Source organism: Cetorhinus maximus, chromosome 26 (genome assembly GCF_964194155.1).
Source record: "Cetorhinus maximus chromosome 26, sCetMax3.hap1.1, whole genome shotgun sequence".
In the NCBI taxonomy this organism is placed as follows: Eukaryota; Metazoa; Chordata; class Chondrichthyes; order Lamniformes; family Cetorhinidae; genus Cetorhinus; species Cetorhinus maximus.
This window is the reverse complement of record NC_135904.1, coordinates 2,327,949-2,350,705: the sequence shown is the minus strand read 5'-3', so window position 1 is coordinate 2,350,705 and position 22,757 is coordinate 2,327,949. Positions and strand designations below refer to the sequence as shown.

Genomic DNA, 22,757 nt, shown 5'->3' with positions numbered 1-22,757 from the left:
CTCAAAATTGAAACTATATCCTAAGTTTTACCTTTTAATCCACAAATAGAAAGAAATAAATATTGAACTTAAACCTAAAGATATACCTTATTCCTAACACCCACAAGTACAAATATAACTTACTTAAACTACCTCTATTTCCTAACAAGATGGAAGGTAGATTTGGAGGAAATATTTCCACTTGTGGAGGATCAAAGCTGACGGTCATAAGTATAAAATAGTCACAAATAAATCCAGTAGGAAATTCAGGAGAAACTTCTTTACCCAAAGAGTGGCGAGAATGTAGAATGTGCTATCACAGGGAGTTGTTGAGGCAAATAGCATCAATTCATTTAAAAGGAAGTTAGATAAGCACATGAAGGGAAAAAGCAATAGAAGGATATGCTGAATAAGTTAAATGAAGAGGGTTGGGAGAAAGTTCATGTGGTGCATCAACAGTGGCATTGACCAGTTGTGTCAAATGGCCGACTTCTGAGCTGTAACCTTGAAGTAACTCAATGAAGGACAGGGATTTATGAGGTGAAGTGCTTAATTATCACATGGGAAATGTTGAAACAGTATTCTCAACAATGGACCAAGTATAAAGTTCAAAGGGATCCATAAAGTTCGCAATTTGAATGCATTTCCATGTTTGGTATTATTTGGGGGAAATGTGGAGGGGTGCAGAGTGCTGCAACAAAGTTTGCAGAGAGTAATGATAAGTCATTGGCTGGAATTTCCCAGCCCTGTTGGTGTGAGCATCATGGCGGGCAGTAGGTGGGGGAGTAATATGGCAAGACAGCCAAAAATCGATTTCACACCATCATGAAACCAGTTTGCGTTCATCCGCTCCACCCATTGTTATGACAAAGCAGATGGTAAATGCTGAGCTGTTCAAATCCCAGAGGGAAACTCGAAACAACTATCACAACTTGTTTTTCAGATTGTATAAATTTCGAGATGTGTGCCTTGAATTCAGTAGTAATAAGACCACCAAGTCTTATAGGTTTTTATAAAACTAAATTAAACACTTATTAATAAGAGAAATGATTTTAAATAGATACTTAGATCTAAAAATTACTACTATGATAGCTTCTAAATCCCCTAATCAATCTAACTCCCAGTTACACTTTTGTTAAGGCAGCGGTAAGACACATAGGGCTGAATTTTGCCGTCGGCGAGATGGCTGCGGGGCCTGCTTCTCCGGCGGGGATTGGCTCCCTGCTTGCCGGAGATTGGGTCGGGGCCGCCCGCCCGCCAGGCAGAAAATTCTGCCCATAGATTTTAAAAGACCCAGGCAAAGAAACATGAAACCCTGAACAAGTCGAATTCAAAGTGAGTTCTCTTCACTTCAGTCCCTGGAAACAGCAGCTTGAGGCATAGATGCTGAAGGCTTTTTCACACTTGTAAGATCTTAAAAATGCCTTTCCTTACAAACAATTGTCTCTCCTCTATACATATTTCCCTCTTTGAATGCAAATACCCATTGTTTCACTATGTCTTTGGACTTTATCTTCCTGATAATAAAAACCTCTCATGGCACTAAGTTTTACTAGCAATCTCTGGGAAAAATAAACACGCTGTTTCTAAACTTCACCTGGTTAGGTGGCACATTTCACTCCCTCTTTTGAAAACAATCTAGTCTTGTTTATTCAAAAATGCAAATGTTCCCTTGACACCGATATTTCTAAACTTCCCTCATGATTACCTAATTAACATTTCAAACCTAACTGTTCTTACATCAAAGCATCCAGACTAACTGCCTCTAATTCAATTGAGTCTTACACACATGCACACACACACACACACTCACACACACACCTTAGACACATAGATCCCCCACTATTACTCTATTTTACAATAAATTCCAATAATATTATGAGATTTATTATATCTTCCTGACACCATTAATGGCACTGCCACACGACCCTAATTTCAATACTTTAGCATCTCATTATAAGCTCTGCTTGCCAGAATCGCCCCCACATGTTGGATCATCTGGGCACATAAGTGTGATTGCACGCCGATGTGATTCACAACTGTATATAAGTGACGTGGGCCTGGTGAGCTGCATTTCACTCAGGACTTCAAGGTTTGTTTGCCTACCTTGCTTCAGTCAGCACTCGCAGTCATCAGCGCCAGGCTTCACAGGCAGCACCACATCACTTTTAGGGGGCTAACGGGCAGATCTCTACCTGCCAGACCCACCATAAGGCGGGTTGGCTTTTCAACAACTGCAGAGTTAGTGCTTGTTTGGGGAAGGGGGAGAAGTGGCCTCAGGCAAGGGAAGAGGCTGCAGGGTGAGGGCTGCACTGGAGAAGGGGGATATCCCAGGGTGTGTGTGGGGGGCACATGTTGATCTATGCAAGTGGCCTCAAAATGGTGAAGGCTGAGGAGGCAGCCTCCAGAGGAGATGAGGCCAGATGGAGATGTGAGGATATGAGCGAGAGAGAAAGTTGTGATGTCCCTTGAGTTGGCAGTGAGTGAGATGCCAGTGAATGTGTGATGGGCTTGTGAGTGTGTGAGTTTAGAGTGATAAGATGGTTCCCTTACCCTGATAAGGCGCCAGGTCCTGATGGACTTCATCCTCGGGTCTTAAAAGAAGTGGTGCTGAAATAGTAGATGCATTGGTTTTAATTTTTCCAAAATTCCCTAGATTCTGGGAAGGTCACATCAGATTGGAAAATAGTGACTGTGATTTCTCTATTCAAGAAAGGAAGGAGACAGAAAGCAGGAAACTACAGGCCAGATAGCTTAACATCTGTCGCAAGGAAATTGCTGGAATCTATTATTAAGGAGGTTATAGTGGGGCACTTAGAAAATCTCAGTGCATCAGGCAGGGTCAACTTGGTTTTGTGAAAGGGAAATCATGTTTGACTAATTTATTGGAGTTGTTTGAGGAAGTAACAAGCAATGTGGATAAAGGGGAACCTATGGATGTACTGTCCTTAGATTTCCAGAAGGCATTTGACAAAGTGCCATCTCAAAAGTTAATTTGCAAAATAAGAGCTCATGGTGTAGGGGTAACATATTAGCATGAAAAGATGATTGGTTAGCTAACAGGAGGAAGAGAGTATAGGGATAAATTAGTCTTTTTCGGCTTGGCAAGATGTGACAAGTGGAGTGCCACAGGGAACAGTGCTGGGGCGTCAACTATTTACAATTTACATCAATGACTTGGATGAAGGGACCAAATGTATTGTTGCTAAATTTACAGATGACACAAAGATGGGTAGGACAGTAAGTTGTGGAGTGGACATATGGAGTCTGCAAAGGGATTTTGACAGGTTAAGTGAGTCGGCAAAAATTAGGCAGATGGAGTATAATGTGGGAAAATGTGAACTTGTCCATTTTGGCTGGACAAATAGAAAAGCAGCAAATTATTTAAATGGAGACAGATTACAGAACTCTGAGGTACAGAGGGATCTGGGTGTCCTGGTACATGAATCAGGAAAAGTTAGTGTGCAGGTACAGCAAGTGATTAGGAAGGCAAATGGAATGTTTTTGTTTATTGCAAGGGGAATGGAATATATAAGCAGGGAAGTTTTGCTACAGTTGTAGAGGGTGTTGGTGAGACCATGTCTAGAGCACTGTGTACAGTCTTGGTCTCCTTATTCAAGAAAGGATATAAATGCATTTGAGGCAGTTCAGAGAAGGTTCACTCGACTGATACCTGGGATGGGGATTGGTGTTATCTGATAAGGAAAGGTTGGACAGGCAGGACCTGTATCCACTGGAGTTTAGAGAAATGAGAGGTGATCTTATTGAAACATATAAGATCCTGAGGGGACTTGACAGGGTGGATGCTGAAAGGATGTTTCCCCTTGTGGGAGAGACTAGAACTACGGGACACAGCTTAACAATAAGGGGTCTCCCATTTAAGACTGAGATGAGAAGAAATTTTTTTCTCTGAGGGTTGTGAATCTTTGGAACTCTCTTTCCTAGAGAGCGGTGGATGCAGGGTCAATGAATATTTTTAAGGCAGAGGTAGATAGATTCATGACTAACAAGGGAGTCAAAGGTTACCAGGGGTAGGCAGAATGTGGGCCAGAATATTGGGTGGGATGAGGTTTCCTGAAAGATTTATTAAATAAATAAAAATTTTTCACAAAATATAAAAATATGTCCCATCTCATCTGGCACTGTCACATGAGGGGACATGTTTAGATAACTTTTTAAATGCTTTATTTAATTATTTTAATATCAACTTAATCTCCCTGATGCAGTTCCATGCCTCAGGGAGATTGCTGCACTCTTTCGCGCGCATGCTTCACGTTGGGCGGGCCTTAATTGGCCCGCCCATGTAAAATGGCGGCGTGCAGCCAATCGCGGGCAGCGATCAGCTCCGCGCCCGCTCCCGCCCATTCCGCCCGACATAGGTAGGTTTCTGGCCGTGGAGTTGAGGCCACAGTCAGATCAGCCATGATCTTATTGATTGGCAGATCAGGTTTGAGGGGCCGAATGGCCTATTCCTGTTCCTAATTGATATGTATGTTATGTATCATGTATTAGATTGTTAGGAATTTATTTTTTTCATCTCAACATGGCTCCTGGGGGTCAGCCTGTGGTTGATACTGGGTGAGTGGCTATGGAGTTGGCATGGGAGTATGAGGGCTATAGGGGGGTGTGGTGTGAGGGGTCATTGGAGGTGGGTGGAGCTGTGCGTTAGCATGGAGGGGCCATGGGGGCTTTGAGAGGACATGGGTAGGTGTGAAGGGTGAGGGCTCGAGAGCCTAACTGCTTCTCAAACAACTGGGATGAAGTCCCAGAGAATTGAGGCATCTTCTAACCAGCCAGTTTCAGCACTCGCCTGTCCCCATGGCTGCCTAGGGTCTGTTTCCAGGGCCTGTGGGTCCGACTTGATCCTGCCCCCGCCTTCCAGGGGTGAAAATTGGGTATCACGGAGCCCTTTAAACCTGCTGAGTCGGGAAATTTTCCTACTCAGGCTAACCACCTTGATAGGCAAAATCTGGCCCCAGCTCTCGAACTGTGGATGAATAGCAGACCTCGACAGAGCATTAATAAATCCGAATGTAAATTATACTAAAGCCAGAATCTGAAAGGAAAGAAAATTCTCAATTATTTTGGCAGATTTCCAGTTTTCACAGGGTTTGCATTTGGCTTGATTTTCCTGCAGAAAACTGCACTTCAGTGTGAGTAATCATACAGAGCACTTACCTTTAAATAAGATTGGTTATTTTAATGCACAAAGCTGCATAAATAAATATATGAAAAGCACCATTTAATTCCAAGCGCAGTAATGATGAGTTTAGTTTCACCTCAACAAAACCCTCAGCGCTCTGCCTCCATCAATAAGATAAATAACTACTCGAGGAACAAATCTACCGACCATAGATCCTTGTGTCCAATTACGAAGGTTTAATTTTGCATGTGCACTGGTGTGTTACATTCACCAAGGATTTTTTTGGCAATTTGTTAATGGGTGTGGATGGTCACTGGGTTCAACTATTTGGCGTATTAATCAAAAGCAATAAATATGAATGTCAAAGCAAAGAGGGTTATAATATTGTGCCACAAGAGTGACATGGTGATATTGTCTCAACTGGAATCATAGATAATTGTTTGCAAAGTGAAACAAACGTGTTACCTAAAAACGTGCTGTCACTGACCATGCCCTCCAAGTTAAATTACATTGTCCTATGTTACATCAAAAATGTGCAAGAATATATTCATCAGTAACTGTAAGCAACTTTATTCTAAAAGCTTTTGGGAGAGATTAAAAACTTTTAGCTGGGAGAGAAAGAAGGTTAAGTGCACGAACATATTCCACAGGGACGAATATGCGTGGTTTGTTTGTCCGTATGATGAATTGTTGGATTAATGAGCTCTTTATCCTAACTCACACCAAGTTCCATTCACATGTCATCCTTGTGCTCGCTGACCTACATTAGCTGCTGGTCTGCCAACTCCTCTATCCTAAACTTCTCAATCTTGTGTTCAGATCCCTCCTTGGCCTGATCATTCCCTGAGCTGAATAATATGGGGATGGGGGGCGGATGGCATGCAGCCCCCCCCTCCCGAAAACCATGCCGGTATGGAGCCGTCACACTCCATGCTAGTCCACCCCACAGCCAGAAAGCGCTGCAGGACTGATTAACGAGGGCTGCCCCTCATCACCAGCAGCCCCAGCAGCACCAGGAAGGCACCAGTGGCCTCGGTCGGGACTGCTGGTGAAGAGAGGGCCCAAATGTCTTGGAGCCCCAGAGCAGGTAAGTCCAGGGTCTTTGGCCGGGAGGGTTTTTGTAGGTTAGGGAGAGGGGTGCATTTAAGGGAGGGAGCGGGTAGGGAGGAAGCGGGGGTTCAATCTAAGGAGGGCTGCCCCATGATCAGCAAAGGGCAGACCCCAAAGAGTGACTCCCTCCCCCCCACTTCCCTCCCACCCTTTAACAACTAGCTCCCTCCCTGCTGCCCACACCAAGCATTTTATTTGATAACAAGCCTAATAGACCCTTAATTGTTCATTTAAATATGGCAGGTGGGCTGCCCATTTCAGCACCCACTCACCACCCGTATTATGGGGGTGAGCTCGAGGGTGGGCGGGAAGGTGATGGAATGGGCGCCAACCCCATTTTACGTGCCCACCCCATGAGAAACACACCCGCTGGGGCACGTAAAATTCAGCTCCCTATCTCTGTAACCTCCTCCAGGCCTACAACTCTCCAAGATCTCTATTCACCAGCAGCCCCCCTCCCACTCTGCTTCTAGACTCTTGTGCAACTCTAATTTACATTGCCCGGCCACTGTTAGTGGAGTAATCAGCTGTCCAGGCCCTAAAGTCTGAAGTTTCCCCCCCTTTATCCTCTGTGTCTCTTTACCAGTCTCTCCATGTCACTCCTTAAAACCTAGGCCTTTGCCCAAAATTTTGGTCTCCTGTATCACTTCAGATGGACTGGTGCCAAATGTTGTCAATGACGTTGAAGTGTCTCGGGATGCTTCTACAACATTGAAAGTGCTATATAAATGCAGGTTATTGTTGTTTTGAGTCAGCTATTTTCTGGCATTCTCCAATACGACCTCTTCATTTGTTGGGATCCAAAGGCACCAGTTTCCTAACTGAAATGCCACAAGCTTTGGAATCTGTAAGTCTGGCTTTTTGTAAGATTCTCAGACAATAATTTTAAAAAGTCCTTCATCTGTAAAAATGCCTTTTCCATCTTCCAACCGCTGCTGGGGCTAAGTTTTGAAATTTTGTATCAGTCTGACTTGGGACTGTAAGCCAAGTTGTATTTTAATAGTCTCCATGATTTGGGTGCTTATGGCTGTTGTTTTGATAGCACAAAAGCAATCAGTCAGTTATGACTTATAACAGCCACTTTGGTATTAATATTTAACATTATATTATTATTTTCAAATGCTAAATCATAACCCTCTTCAAAATGCACCAGAAGTGTTAAAAACCCAAATTTCCTGGGAAACATTCTCCCAAATCCCGAGGAAATAAATTTTGGACCAACAAAGCTCTCTTACCCCTTCAAAAGTTTCTAAATTCACCATTACAAATACTGTACTTTTGTGTATTCCTTTTCCTTTGCTACCATCCAACTTTACCAAATATGGGGTTTAACTGCAGCTTATATCCTGAAAGACTTAACACAATAGATACACTGACACTCCAGGGAGTTACTGAGGAGGTGCTGCACTGTTAGAGGTGCCGTCTTCGGACGAGGCGTTAAATCTGCGTCTCAGAGGAGGATGAGAGGCCTGTGTGGTGCATTCTGGGTTGTTGCGCAACGGTTCTTCCCTGACTGCCCTCTCAGGCGGGCAGTAAAGATCCCATGGCACCTGCTTGAAGAAGGGCAGAGGAGCTTTCTTGGGGTCCTGACCAACAGTTATCCCTCAAGCAGCACTTAAAACAGATTATCTGATGATTTATCTCATCGCTGTTTGTCGGAGCTCAAATTGGAAGCTCTGTGTGCCAACATTCCAAAGTGACTGCACTTCAAGAGTACTTTCTTGGCTATAAAGCAATTTGTCTTGTCCTGAAATCACGAGAGGTGCCATATAAATGAAAGTAATTAGTCTTTTTTAATCTCTTTTAACTTTGTATTCCCAGCAGGAAACCCCAACCTACAGGAACATGGTTGCTCTGTTGGGACTATTCAAATGGATGGTCAAAATATCATGTAAACCTGAATTTCTGGTCAGGTCTCCCACTGGGAACAGAGAGTCAGAGAGATATCCCGAAGGGATTCAATCTTTTGAAATCGCCCACACATCCATATTGTAAAAAATGTCACCTTTCCATTTTCATTGATGCAAATTGCTGTCTTTGTGAGTGAGTTCCTGACTTAGAAATTCCTGAGCCATACCTGCTCATACTTGGCTCTCATGGTCTGCTTACAAACTGGAGGTAGAGATGTTTTCAATTATATTCCTGGTACTTTTCGGATGCATTTCGCTCTGTTCAATCTATATTTTGTCCATTATTTTCTTATACCGCTTTGATCTTTTCTCTTTTGCAGTTGATGTGGCTTCATGTGAAAGGTCTTGCTCTTGTCCCAGATAATCAATGGTTCTTGTGGTCAGACCAAGGGGAATCTGACATTGTCTGGGGACGTGGGGTGATGGGTGGGGCGATGGTTGTTGTGCTGAGTCTCTGGAGTATTTAGAATGAAGGTATAGGGTGGAAATCATGGTACGCCTTTGCCAAGCTTAATCATGGACCAATCCAATGGAAGTCCATGGTCGCCAATGCCCTCTTAGGGCATGGTACCTAAAGGGGGAGGAAGGTGGGCTTGATGAATTGCTACACCTGTCAGGATCCATCTGCACTCAGATGACCTTGTTTTCTCCGAAAAAGTAAGGTTATTTCAATTCACCTGACTCCTAAAGGAAAGAAACCCTGTTATGTACGCTAACATGGTTTTTATATCTGTTCAACTTGATCCATTATCAAATCTCATTCAGAACAAAGACATGACCTTGAACTTCTCAGACTGTGGGATGTCTGTATTCTTTGAAATCTTATATAAGGTAGGGTAACTGTTTGTGGGTGGCATTTGAAGCTTTTAGAAGACAAATTACTTTAAGGACAAATCAAAAGTGGTGACAGCAATCAGTCCCACTAGGTGGGCAGTAAGCACACATCAGCCCCACTGCATGAGGCCCAATCACAGATCAGTCCCATTGTTCATATCCCAATCACATGTGAGTCCCTTCGCGAGAGGCAGAATCGTACATTGAGCAAATGTGATGAAACATTTAAAAGAATAAAATGGTTCTGTGAATAAAATTAATTAGCAAAATCCTTTCCATCTCTACATGGCAGTGACATTAATATGTAGGAATTGTTCCAGTCGAAATCTGGAGGAATCATATATCAGTCACAGTGTTTGGGAATCTCATCTCACCCATAGTTTTGACGTTATGTAGGGTAAATACAGTTAGGTTTGGCATGTTGGGATAAAGGTAGATTTGGCAAGGTAATATCATACTGCACAGAATGGGGCAAATTATTAATCCTGGTGAGGTTTGTGAGCTAAGTTGATGTGGTGACTTTTCTATGTCGCAGGGCCGGTGGCTGTGATCAGTGGTGAGGAAGATTCTGGAAGCCCGCTCCACCATATTAATCATGGGATTATCACACCCTCATCCATGGATGTTGGGCCAGACGCTGTTGTTATAGGGATGACCCGGATCCCAGTGATTGAAAACCCTCAGTATTTCCGACAGACTCACAGCCTCGGGAAACACCCAGAGACATGTAAGTACAATTTTATTTTTGTTTTTAAAAACATTTGCATCATCTGCCATGTTACAATTGCTGTACAACACTCTGAATAATAAGTAGCAAATGTGTGCACCAAAACATACGTGCGTAGAAACAGTTTAGTAGCCAGTAACTGTACTGAGCTCTGTAAGACATTTCCTTATGCTTTAATAGTTTAGGTGCAGGTTGTAACCTGTCTCAGCCAGTGTAATGGAGCCACAGAGAAAGCGTTCCCATCAATTGTGAGTTGAAATCTAGTTAGGTTAAACTTTGGAGAACAACAACAAAATGGCTTTCTGATGTGTGTTGCAACAATATGTTTTTCATATTCAGTGAAAAATGAACCACATTATTCCAAAAAATAAATATGTGTGTTTATGCGATTGCTGCAAGGCTGTTGGAACATACTTTGGTTAATTATGTGATGAGGTTTTTTTTGGCTTTCTAATTGTTGGAGCAATTATGATTTCTTACAATGATTGAAACCAAAGGTGGCCAGACAGTGAGGCGCTTACTCTCTGGAAAATGGGAGGCAGAGGGGAAGAGAGTTGGAAGTCCTGCTATATGTACAACTGGTTTAGGAGGGGACCCTTGTGAACATACATGTCAATGAACAGGACTCAACAAAGTTCATAGCTCAATAAAAACGTACAACTGAGAAAATAGCCTTAAATAGAGGCAAATGGCCAAAACCACTGCCTCATGCCAAATGAATGTTAAATTCCTTTTTATTACATTTGGACTTTCAGAATTCTGGCAGTGGTTTCAGATAACATCCTGCAATTCAGTTTTTTTCCTGTGCAAATTGAAACCCGCCAGTCTTATACAATAGATAGTGACAGTGAAGTGAGACGTGAACTTGTGTAAGCTGCACCCATATCAAATATTCCATCAATTACTGTGCATTATGGAAGAAAACTGAAATACACAAAGTGCAGTTTTTGAACTGATGGATTTTTTTTGAAGTACAAAGTTAACTCTGTTTGTGTAAAATGTATATGTTAAGGAGTCTGTGGGAATGTTTCTTCCCCAGAAAATTTGAATTTTAAAGTTTTTTTGATACTTTTCCAGCATTTCGATGTGTATTATGATTCAGCATTAAACAGAGAGGGGTCCAGCCCCAGGAATCATAAACCAAGGTGTAATTTAGTTAGCCATTCACATTATTCAAATGAAATTTCTAGAATTACATATTTTTGCAGTAAGCATATTTAAAAGAATAGACTACGCACACAGTTAGGAAATGTCCACACAGCAGTGAGAGTTATAAACACATATCCATCATGCACAATGACTGCAAAGTCTTCACCTATTTGCTTCCGGGAGATGGAGATGGTCTTGTTGGTGATTAGAAGGAAGCAACAATCCCAATTACACTGCTATAGCCTCCATCATTTACTTAGTGATAAAGGCCCTATCTTTTCCAACATTACCCCATAACTAGGAGAGCTACTTTGCCTTTAAAGACCAAACCCTACAGTGTATAGCTAGATGCCATGTATACCTGCCCAGCCTTAGCAATAACACAAACCCTCGGAATTGATGGGCAAATACTTTTCCATCCAGAATTTCTAAAAGTCATAATCTCTTCAAATTAATATTTTCTGAGCCAAGGGTACCATCAACCTCAAGTGAGTATGTGTTGAATACTTTTCCCTCCCTGTATCAAAAACAAGCGTCTGCAATAACCTGACCAAACACATAAACATCTGTCCAGCCACTTTCCACATGAAACCTCACTCCAATAAAGGCAATATTCAGCTCCTTAGCACGTTTCAGGAGAAACCGACAGATCTTGAGTGTTGCTCCAACTTTCACATTCAGGCAGTGAATATTGGAGAGGCAAGGTTTTGATCAGGGATAGTCAGCATGGCTTTGTCAGAGGGAGGTCACGCTTAACAAATTTGATTGAATTTTTTGAGGAGGTAATCAGGTAGATGAGGGTAGTGCAGTTGATGTAGTTTATATGGATTTCAGCAAAGCCTTTGACAAGGCCCCACATGGGAGACTTATAAAGAAGGCAAAGGCACATGGGATACAGGGTAATTTGATAAGGAGGATTCAAAATTGGCTTAGTTGTAGGAGGCAGAGGGTGATGACAGAAGGATGCTTTAGTGACTGGAAGCCAGTGTCCAGTGGCGTACCACAGAGATCTGTGCTCGGTCCCCTATTATTTGTAATTTATATAAACGACATAGGTGACTATGTTGGGGGTGGATTAATAAGTTTGCGGATGACACAAAGATTGGCCGGGTGGTTAACAGTGAGGTTGAGTGTCTTAGGCTACAGGAAGATATAGATGGGCTAGTCAAATGGGCAGATAAGTGGCAGATGGAATTTAACCCTGAAAAGTGTGAGGTGATACACTTTGGAAGGAGTAATTTGGCAAGGAAGTATTCAATGAACGGCATGACACTAGGAAGTTCTGAGGAACAAAGGGACCTTGGCATGTGTGTCCATAGATCTCTGAAGGCGGAGGGGCATGTTAGTGGGGTGGTGAAAAAGGCATATGGGACACTTGCCTTTATCAAGCGAGGCATAGATTACAAAAGTAGGGAGATCATGTTGGAGTTGTATAGAACCTTGTTGAGGCCACAGCTGGAGTACTGTGTGCAGTTCTGGTCGCCACATTATAGGAAGGATGTGATTGCACTGGAGGGGGTGCAGAGGAGATTCACCAGGATGTTGCCTGGGATGAAATATTTAAGTTATGAAGAGAGGTTGGATAGACTTGGGTTGTTTTCGTTGGAGCAGAGAAGACTGAGGGGCGACCTGATCGAGGTGTACAATATTATGAGGGGCATGGACAGGGTGGATAGGGAGCAGCTGTTCCCCTTAGTTGAAGGGTCAGTCACAAGGGGGCATAAGTTCAAGATGAGGGGCAGGAGGTTTAGGGGGAATGTGAGGAAAACCTTTTTCACCCAGAGGGTGGTGATGGTCTAGAATGCACTGCCTGGGGGGGTGGTGGAGGCGGGTTGCCTCACATCCTTTAAAAAGTACCTGGATGAGCACTTGGCACGTCATAACATTCAAGGCTATGGGCCAAGTGCTGGTAAATGAGATTAGGTAGGTAGGTCAGGTGTTTCTCACGTGTCGGTGCAGACTCGATGGGCCGAAGGGCCTCTTCTGCACTGTGATTCTGTGACTCTGTGATTCTGTGATCCGTGACGTTATAGGGAGTGATGCACAGCACCAGGATTGCACTCTCACAGCAGTGTAGCATCTGTTCTGCACACATGTGAAGTTCAGTAAACATGAAGAAAGAATTCGCAAAACCCCGACCTTCATGATCATTTCTGTCATCATGTGCAAGTGTAAACATGAACCCAAATCACTGGCCGTTCTCCCTAAATACTTACACTGGGAACTCGGCATTATTCACAATTTTGAATGTGTCTCTGCAAATGATGTCATTGGATCCTGGTTATTGGAGAAAACTATTCCCGCATGGAATATCTGAGCAGAAACAGTAGTAGAAGGAGAATCTATGGGTAACTCACTATCCTCCATTGATAGAATGATAGAAATTACAGAAGGAGACCATTCGGCCCATTGTGCTCATGCCTGTACTAACTCTTCACCTTGAACTGTCTACACCTATCCAATTTTTTTACCCGTTCCCCATAAATTCCAGGTTCTTTTTCAAATGCTTAACCAGTTCACTTTTAAATACTGTTATTGACTTTCTCCTAATACCCACCTGTGCTAAAATATTCCATACGCTAGTAACCCACTGTGTTTCAGTATTCTTCAAGTGATTATCCTCAGCCTCTGCCCCTTTCTTCCACATTCACCAACCAGTGGAAACAGCATTTCACTATTTACTCAAGCAAAACTATTTATAATTTTGAAAATCTCATTTCGACTTCCTCTTCACCTTTTCGGTTTGAGTGAAAGAAGTTCCAATTCTTGAAACTTTATGGATATCTGTACCTCCTCATTCTTGCTATCATTCTAGTCAATTTTTGCTGTACCATATGCATTGCTCCAAAATACCGATTATAATGTGTTGCCTAGAGCCTGTGCAGTATTCCAACTTCAGTTTAACCAATACCTTGCCCTCTTTTCTATTCAATGTTATGCTGTACAAAATCTAAAATCTCGTTTGTCTCATTTCTACTTTCACTTTCACCTCTGAAGATCTGATTTTTCACTCTATATCTTTGTTCCTTCATTGTTTTAAGTCTTAATATTTATTGCATATTCCCTTTCACAGTCTTTCCAGAATTTATTACTTCACTTTTCACTGCATTGAAATTCACAAGCTATTCTACTAACCTAGAATCAGAGACGTTTGCAGCATTGATGGAGGCCATTCAGTCCACTGTGACTGTCCTATCATTCTGAAAAACCCACCCACCTCGTCACATTTCCCAGCACTTTCCCGATTTGTTTTTTTTTCAGGCACTTTCCCAATCCCTTTAAAAAGTATAGGTTCTCCTTCTACTTCTGTTTCTGCTCAAATATTCCACGTGGGAATGGCTTTCTCCAATATGTTGTTTGCAGGAGACACAGTGCTGGATGGATCTTATTTGGATCCTGAAGCCATTCCCCCAGTTTCCCAGCCCGCCTGTGGGCAGGCAGTAGGGGCAGGGCCTCGCTGCAGTTTCTGAGAATTGAACCTCGTTTGCAGCTTGAGGGGCTTGTTCCTGGTGACAGACCCGGGTTAAGGGGAAGAGGTTCCAGAGTGGGAGGTTCAGAAATTGCAGGGAGGCAGCAATTTCAAATATTATAAAGAGACTGCTTCCCTTTCAGAAAAGGTGTTAACTTGATTCTGCCTGGCACTGTAATATTTGCCATTCAAGGGCAAGTGATGATCGCACATGCGCCCTGCAGCACATTGCCTCCTACTGAGATGGTGGTCGCACATACAACTGCGAATGCACAGTATTAGCAGCAAACACAGCCAATCAAAACGCTTCACAATGTTGAACACCTGTCTATGTTCACCTGCAGCCTCCTGCATTGTTCTTCATAATTTGATGTCAGCAAACTTCCAAATTATTTGTGCCTACGTCTAAAGTATTTTTAGGAACAGGAAACAAAAGAGATCCCAGCATGAGCCCTGGAACCACAATCCATAGAACATCCATTTACCCCAACTCATTGTTTGCTGTTGCTTTACATCTCGCTATCCATGTGGCTACGGTCCCTTTATTATCGTGTTTTTTAAGTTCCATGGCAAGTCTCTTACCAGGTACCTTAAGAAAACCATCTGTTGAATTCCCTTTATTTATATGTTCTGTGATTTCCACAATTAAAACAATCAATTAACTTAACCGAACCTGACCTACAATTTACAAATTAATGTTGACTGCCCCAGATAGGGCCTATGAAGTAAGAACTAAAACTGCTGGAATACAGAACAGGCCATTCAGCATCTTTAGCGGGAAAAGACATGTTGGCATTTGGAGTTAGTTGGCAGTCTGAAGATTGATGTAATCACAGTGACAGTCTCTCCCCGACTAACAACAGGGAGGAAATCCACCAAAATGGGCTGATGAGAATCTAAAAGATCCTGCCTTTGTTTTAATGCTTTTTGTAGTCTTGATTGTTTTGGAGTTTTGAGCATTGCGATTGTAACAAGATCCAACATCTGACTCTTACAACTTTGCATCGTTGATAATGTGAGACCCTCCAAATGACTCTGACCGTCATCATATCTTGAGAGACTTGGCAGAAAGGCTCCTAAACTCCTGTGGGTGTACCAGTAGGTGTCAGTAGTGCTCTGCAAATGTATATTAACATAACAAGGTCAAGGGCATATGAGTGATGGGTTTTTTAAAAAAGGGCTATTGTAACACCTTGCTTTATAAGCAACTGGACAGAAGAGTGAGCTGAATTGCTGTCCCCAATAGCTGGGATGGTTAGCACAGGATCTGCCCAAGATCTGGCAGATGTTTCTTGGTAGTTAGAATGCTTCAGAAAATGGTTCAAATGGATGCATCAGCCATAGAATGCAGTCTAGTTTCACAAGTCACCTCAATTGTTAATGCAGCAATGTAAAGATTTCATCTTCCAGACATTGTGAAGTCTCTGTGGTCTATGCACACTGAGATTGAGCACTTATATTGTAGGTGCAAAGCAAATAAAAGCCTGAAAATTATCAAAGCTGTTTGGAACACATTCAGACCTTGCTTTGTCCTTCATCCTTGACTGATCAAACAGTAAGTACAGTGGCTCATTGTTAAGATGAATCAAAGGATTGGCCATGTGTTCCCCAGTCATCAAGATTCAGACAATGATTTGGTATGGGAAAAAAAATGATATTTAAGTGGAACTTTAGAATTTAACCCCAGACTGGAAGATTTATTAGGAGGAACCCTATCAAACGATCCTTCAAATGATAAATTGCAGTTAGTACTTCAGTGTCAGGTGAAATATATCCCAAAGTGAATTTTAATTTTCTAGGTGTTGATTTTAAGCTGTGATTACTGGTCATTCAGCAAAAAAATTTATTAGATTGTTATGGATCAATTTATTAAAGTGTTATTGTTGGCTTGGAGCCAGTGCAAAGCTTACAATAACCCTAGAGCCCTCCATAATATTGGAGCTGAAATTGTAGTTTGGGGCACTGCTGACAGCAGAAAGGACATGGTAGCCATTCTTCTACTTAGAAAGAGCTACAATGGGAAAAAATAGCAATGGACAGACTCAACACGACAAGGACAGCAGTGACAGAAATGACAGTACTGCATTGGACAGCAGAAGCAGCACAGCTACTCTAGTGGTTTGGAAGAACAGCAGGAGTACTGCAATGAACAGAAATTACTACACAGTAGACAAGTTCCTCAGGGTCGTGTCCTCGACCCAACCATCTGCAGCTGCTTCATCAATGACCTTCCTTCCATCATAAGGTCAGAAGTGGGGATGTTCACTGATTATAGCACAATGTTCAGCACCATTCGCGACTCCTCCGATACTGAAGCAGTCCATGTCCAAATGCAGCAAGACCTGGACAATATCCAGGCTTGGGCTGACAAGTGGCAAGTGACATCCACGTCACACACGTGCCAGGCAATGACCATCTCAAACATGAGAGAATCTGACCAACGCCTCTTGACATTCACTGGCATTACTATCGCTGAATCTTCCACAATCAACATCAACATTGACCAGAAACTGAACTGGGCTAGTTATATAAATACTGTGGCTACAAGAGCAGGTCAGAGGCTAGGAACCCTGTGGTGAGTAACTCACCTCCTGATTCCCCAAAGCCTGTCCACCATCTACAAGGCACAAGTCAGGAATGTGATGGAATGTCTGGATGATTGCAGCTCCAACAACACTCAAGAAGCTTGACACCATCCAGAACAATGCAGCCCGCTTAATTGGCACCCCATCTACAAACATTCAGTCCCTCCACTACCAATGTACAGTGGCAACAGTGTGTACCATCTACAAGTTGCACTGAAGGAGTTCACCAAGGCTCCTTAGACAGCACCTTCCAAACCCACAACCACTACCAATTAGAAGGATAAGAGCAGCAGGCACATGGGAACACCACCACCTGCAAGTTCCCCTCCAAGCCACTCACTGGGAAATATATCGCCGTTCCTTCACTGTCACTGGATCAAAATCCTGAAACTCCCTCGCTAACAGCACTGTAAGTGTAGATACAACACATGGATTGCAGTGATTCAAGAAGGCAGCTCACCACCACCTTCTCAAGGGCAATTAGGGATGGGCAATAAATGCTGGACTAGGCAGCAACGCCCACATCCCATGAAAGATTAAAAAAACAAAAGAAAGAATACAGGCAATATAGTGGTAGAGATAACCATCAGGGAGTGAGTGGAGGTGGTGGGCCTATTGTTGAGTATATTCAAGACGGAGATTGATAGATATTTGGATACTAAGGAAATTCAGTGATATGGGAATAGTATGGGGTGGTGGAGTTGAAATAAAAGATCAGTCATGATGGTATTGAATGGCTGAGTGGACTTTAAAGACTGAATGGCCTACTCCTGCTCCTATATCTGATGTTCCTACATTTGAATGAGTCGTGGCTGCCACATTGTTTTTTGATGCTGAATCAGAGCGCCACTCTTATCGGGTGCCATCTATATGAAACCAGTCATGCTGCTGGCAAGGATGGACGGAGAGTTCAGAGTGAATTGTAAATGTGATCGAATAATAATGAGCTTTGTGTGCACCACAGTAACAAACTGAGGTAGGTTGGAAGATTGATGAACTCCCCAGCTCCAATCTCTCTGGCCTTGCCCAGATAACCTTTAGAGCGGTTAGGCACACACACACACTCACTCACTCAAGTCCTTTGGTTCCTGAGTGTTCAACACGGAAATGGGAAGATCAGTGCTGTAAGTGCCCCTATTGTAATTCAGGGCTCCGCACAGCTCTGCATTCAGAAGTGAGACTGCCCTCAAAGCAGACACATGTGATCATGCCATTTCTTTTATGTTATAAAAGAATCGTAATGAAGAAAATAAGCTATTTTTAGTAAATCATGTTTGGTATTGTGTTGGTGGCCCCTTGTATATGTGAGCAGAAAGGGACAATATGGTATGTTTTCCATTTGAGTGTATTTAAATCAGTCACTTTGCGTTTAACAAACAGGAACACTATCTGAAACTGGGTGGTCAGTACCTCACAAAGCATCTTCCCACAGGGGCTTGATGTGTGAAGCTGAGGAAAATAACCACAAAAAGAACACGCGGTTTTGCATCTATTACTAGCTGATCCACTATGGTGCTGCTAATGTTGGGTCAGCGAACCTGTTGCCTTAGGTTAGAAGTATCACACACAATGGTCTTCAGTTTCCACGGTGTCAGTTATGTCGCTGTTGGTCCGAATTTCAGGGCCAACTTTCTCCTGAGCTGGAATTGCGGGACTGGAAACTTCCTGCTTCTGCTCCAGCAGCAGGACTTTGCCAAAAGAGTTTCTGCCTCACTTCACCAAAGTAACTCCAACCATGTGGAAGCTTCTCTGAGAAATTTCCTGAGCTATGTAGCAAACATGTTTTCTTTTCTTTATTCTTTTGTGGGACATGGGGGTCACTGACAAGGGAGCATTTGTTACCCATCCTGAATTGCCCTTGAACTAAGTGGCTTCCTAGGCCATTTCAGAGGGCAGTTAAGGGTCAACCATGTTACTATGGGTCTGGAGTCACATGGAGGTCAGACCGGGTAAGGACGGCAGATTTCCTTCTCTTAGGGGATAGTGAACCAGATGGGTTTATACAACAATTGATGATAGTTGGGACTAGCTTTATATTTCAGATCTATTAATTGAATTCAAATTCCACCAGGTGCTGTAGTGGGATCTGAATCCATGGCCTAAGAGTATTATCCTGGGTGTCTGGATTACCAGTGACAATACCACTACAACCCCTTGATCTCCGTTTATAGATGTGATCTAATTGCTGGATGTAAGCATGTCCTGAGCTCAATCAGAGGATAATGTTTTTTTCCCACGATTGCCTGGCTTTATTATTTTGAATTGTTCTGCTTATGTATCAAAGCATAATATCTGAAGTATGGTGGACACATTTGTATTTAGATATAAATGGATCTCCTGTGGTTGAAGCTTTGTTCCCAGGATGAGCATTATGCTCTGACCATGAATCTTACCTCCTTGCTTTCCCACCTTTGTCTTTCCCATTCCATCCCATGCACCTTCTCAGTCAGTCATGTCCTCTCTCTCCCTTGCCCTCTCCTTCTTTTCTTCCCCTTATTATCCCCCCTCTCCATACACCTCACTCACCCACTCTCGAGGCGGGATTTTCCAGTCCTGACACCGGTGGGCATCGTCGTGGGTCGGACGGCTCTCTCGCGAAAATGCCCACCGGTGTCGGAGCTGGAAAATCCTGGCCTCTATTCCGCCTCCCCCTATCCTTTCCCTGTTCCCTGCCTCTCCCATTGTTCACTTTCTCTGTCACTGGGAAACTGTGGGAAACTTTTCCCACTAAATCTGGGAAACAAGATTTTGCAAAGAATTACTTAGCCTGTTTCTGTTCTGTAGAGTGTATGTGGCCCAAATGGTCCATGCAGTGTTTATGTTCCACACAAGACTCCTCCCCATCCTATTTCATCCAGTTCTATCAAAATATCCTTCGAATCCTTTCTCTCTCATGGACTCATATCACTTCCCCTTTAAATATGTCTATGTTATTCACCTCAGCGACTCCTCATCTGGATAAGAAGCTTCTCCTGAATTTCTTATTAGATTTATTTGTGACTGTGTTAAATATATATGACCCCTGGTTTTGCACTCTCCCACAAGTGAAAGCACCTTCTCCATTTTGATTTTAAGGATTTAATATGCTAATGCTGTACTTCTGCAGTGCAAAACATTTTCAGTTGATGCACAAGTTTCAAGCTTTGTGCTAAGAAACGAGCACAAAGAGATCCAGAGACCAGAATGTGGGGATCAATTTATTATAAGAAATGATTGCAGTGACATCAAATCCCTACGATCCCTAAGATAAGGTGGCACATTTACACTTGCTGACATGACCCAATTATTAAATATCAGAATAATTGCCGTTCCTGTCAAAGCTAATTGCAGAAGAATTCACCAGAAGCTCAGCCCAGGGAATTCTCGCATTCTGAACTTTTACGTTAACTGGTGTCTTTGATTTTGGGTGACAAAACCTGTTGTCAAAAACTAGATTAAAAGAATTCACTTGGCTATTATTTTATATAAAGACTTAACGAAAACCCAAAAATGCAATATTCTGATTACTCAACTGTTACTGGATAACCTCAATAGATAATTGAGTGATGAGTTTGGTGTGCATGTAACACTGAATACTGATTATTGTGTTAGATCGGAAGATGCATTGGCTTTTTATCTAATTATGTTCAGTTTTAGAATTCAACTTGGCAAATGTAATTGAAATGGCTTTTGGTAAAATAATGTAGTGGAAATACTGTGAGATCCTACATTATACACCAATGTCTGGTGAGATCAAATATCACATTCCCATAATATCATGTGGGATCGAACATTAGCACCCGATATCCCATAAACAGGAACATCACTTCCCAATATCCTGTGGACACACACATCACACTCTGATGTCCCCATGAAGTTCCATAACACAGGCTGATACTCTCCAAGATTCTACATTATGACCCGGAAGGTAGTATATAAATGTTACCAAAGTGAGTCTATGTTAAAATAAATCGATGGGCTCACCCGTTTAAAAGTTCCCATTGGATATCATCCAAGCCCCTGCCATGTGAACAGCAATCTTGGCAATATCTCAATGTCACGCGATCGGGTGTTTCAATTTGCAAGCTAAAATCCCAGAGGATACGACCCATTTAAAATCACAGCCTTTATTCACATACTACCTTGCTCCATGGTGACCAGGGCATTCGATCCAGTGAGGGGCTGAACCCCACACACTAGGGTGGCCCCAGGTCTCTGCTCTATCCATAACCATGGCTGGCTTATCTAATTTCAGCCAGGATGTTACAATTAACTTCAATGGCTTTGGATTGGCTGATCAAAGTCAAAATAGTGTTACACATAAGTGACACCAATATCTCTGACTAGAATGGAGATGATTGGGTAATTCAGATGTCAATCACCACCTAGAGGCCACACTGCTCTCAGTGACTGGAATTGATTTGATGCACATCATTTGTATGTAACTAACTTCCACTGACTGCATTTTCTGGGGGGGAAAAAACCCACCCTGTGTTTATCAGGGGGCCTTGCTGTAGTTTCAGTTTTAAGTTCTGTTTGCTGTAGTTCGTAGAGACTCTTTCTACTGCAGACTGCTGTAGTGTATTGTTTAAATAGAGGTTGTTTGCTGTGAGTGCTATCCAATGGAAACTTTTAAACAGGTGAGCCCATTGATTTATTTTAACATGGACTCATTTTGGTAATGTTTTTAAACTATCTTTAGGTCGTAATGCAGAATCTTGCAGGAAATCAGCCTGTGTTATGGAACTTCATGGGGACATCAGAGTGTGATGTGTGTGTCCACAGGATATTGGGAAGTGATGTTCCCGTTTATGGGATATCGGGTGCTAATGTTCGATCCCACATGATATTATGGGAATGTGATATTTGATCTCACCAGACATTGGTGTATAATGTAGGATCTCACGGTATTTCCACTGCATTATTTTACCAAAAGCCATTTCAATTACATTTGCCAAGTTGAATTCTAAAACTAAACATAATTAGATAAAAAGCCAATGCATCTTCCCATCTAACACAATAATCAGTATTCAGTGTTACATGCACACCAAACTCATCACTCAATTATCTGTTGAGGTTTCCCAGTAACACTTGAGCCAGCAATAATCAGAATATTGCATTTTTGGGCTTTCGTTAAGTCTTTATTTAAAATAATGGCCAAGTGAATTCTTTTAATCTAGTTTTTGATAACAGCCTCCAGGGGAGAAGGGTGAAAGACAAAAACATTAAATTAAATTTTATAGTAAGTTCCACAATTCTCCACCCCAAACAATCTGTTAACGCATCAGGCACCCTTCCTACCATTTTCTGAGATCCTGCATCACAACTAGGGTTGCCAACCTTCCAGGATTGGTCTAGAGTCTCCAGGAACTCTTTAATCTCCAGGACACTGCAGAACACAAAGCTGAGAGAAAAATCATGGAGACATTAAACCAAAAAAATTATCATTTTATTCAATTTTCTGTTTATTACCTATAATAATATCGGAGTTGAGTAAAGGGCTGTTTGACCAAGTCTGGAATCATCCAATCGGGTAACGAGGTGCCAATTTGTTGGGAAGGTGGGCTCCACAAAAATGGACTTGTAGTGACCAATGGAGGGAATGTGGGGATGGGGCATCATAAGGATGGACATTTCAGGCGACCAATGGCAAGAATTTGGGGAAGGGGGTGAATGGAGGCAAGTGGTGATATGATGAGACCTCCAAGAACACATCCAAGCAGAGTCGGTAACTCTAATCACAACCCAATATCCTTCAAGCGTGTAAGTGAAATTGCAATATATCATTGTGCGATATCAAAGGAAAATGCTGTAAATATAATTATTATAAACCTGTGATAAAATTTCTGGTCTCTGTTGGTTTTATTGATCT

The 22,757-nt window shown here is 42.4% G+C and overlaps 1 protein-coding gene across 2 annotated transcripts in view; it reads left to right on the top strand.

The window, feature by feature from the left end:
• The window catches only part of LOC144668216 (NT-3 growth factor receptor-like), a 658,117-nt gene that overhangs the window by 481,130 nt on the left and 154,230 nt on the right, over positions 1-22,757 (top strand). For both annotated transcript variants that reach the window (XM_078529980.1, XM_078529981.1), the window contains exon 12: positions 9,512-9,703. In XM_078529980.1, coding sequence (XP_078386106.1) covers positions 9,512-9,703 — 192 coding nt within the window. The remainder of the gene's footprint in view (positions 1-9,511; positions 9,704-22,757) is intronic.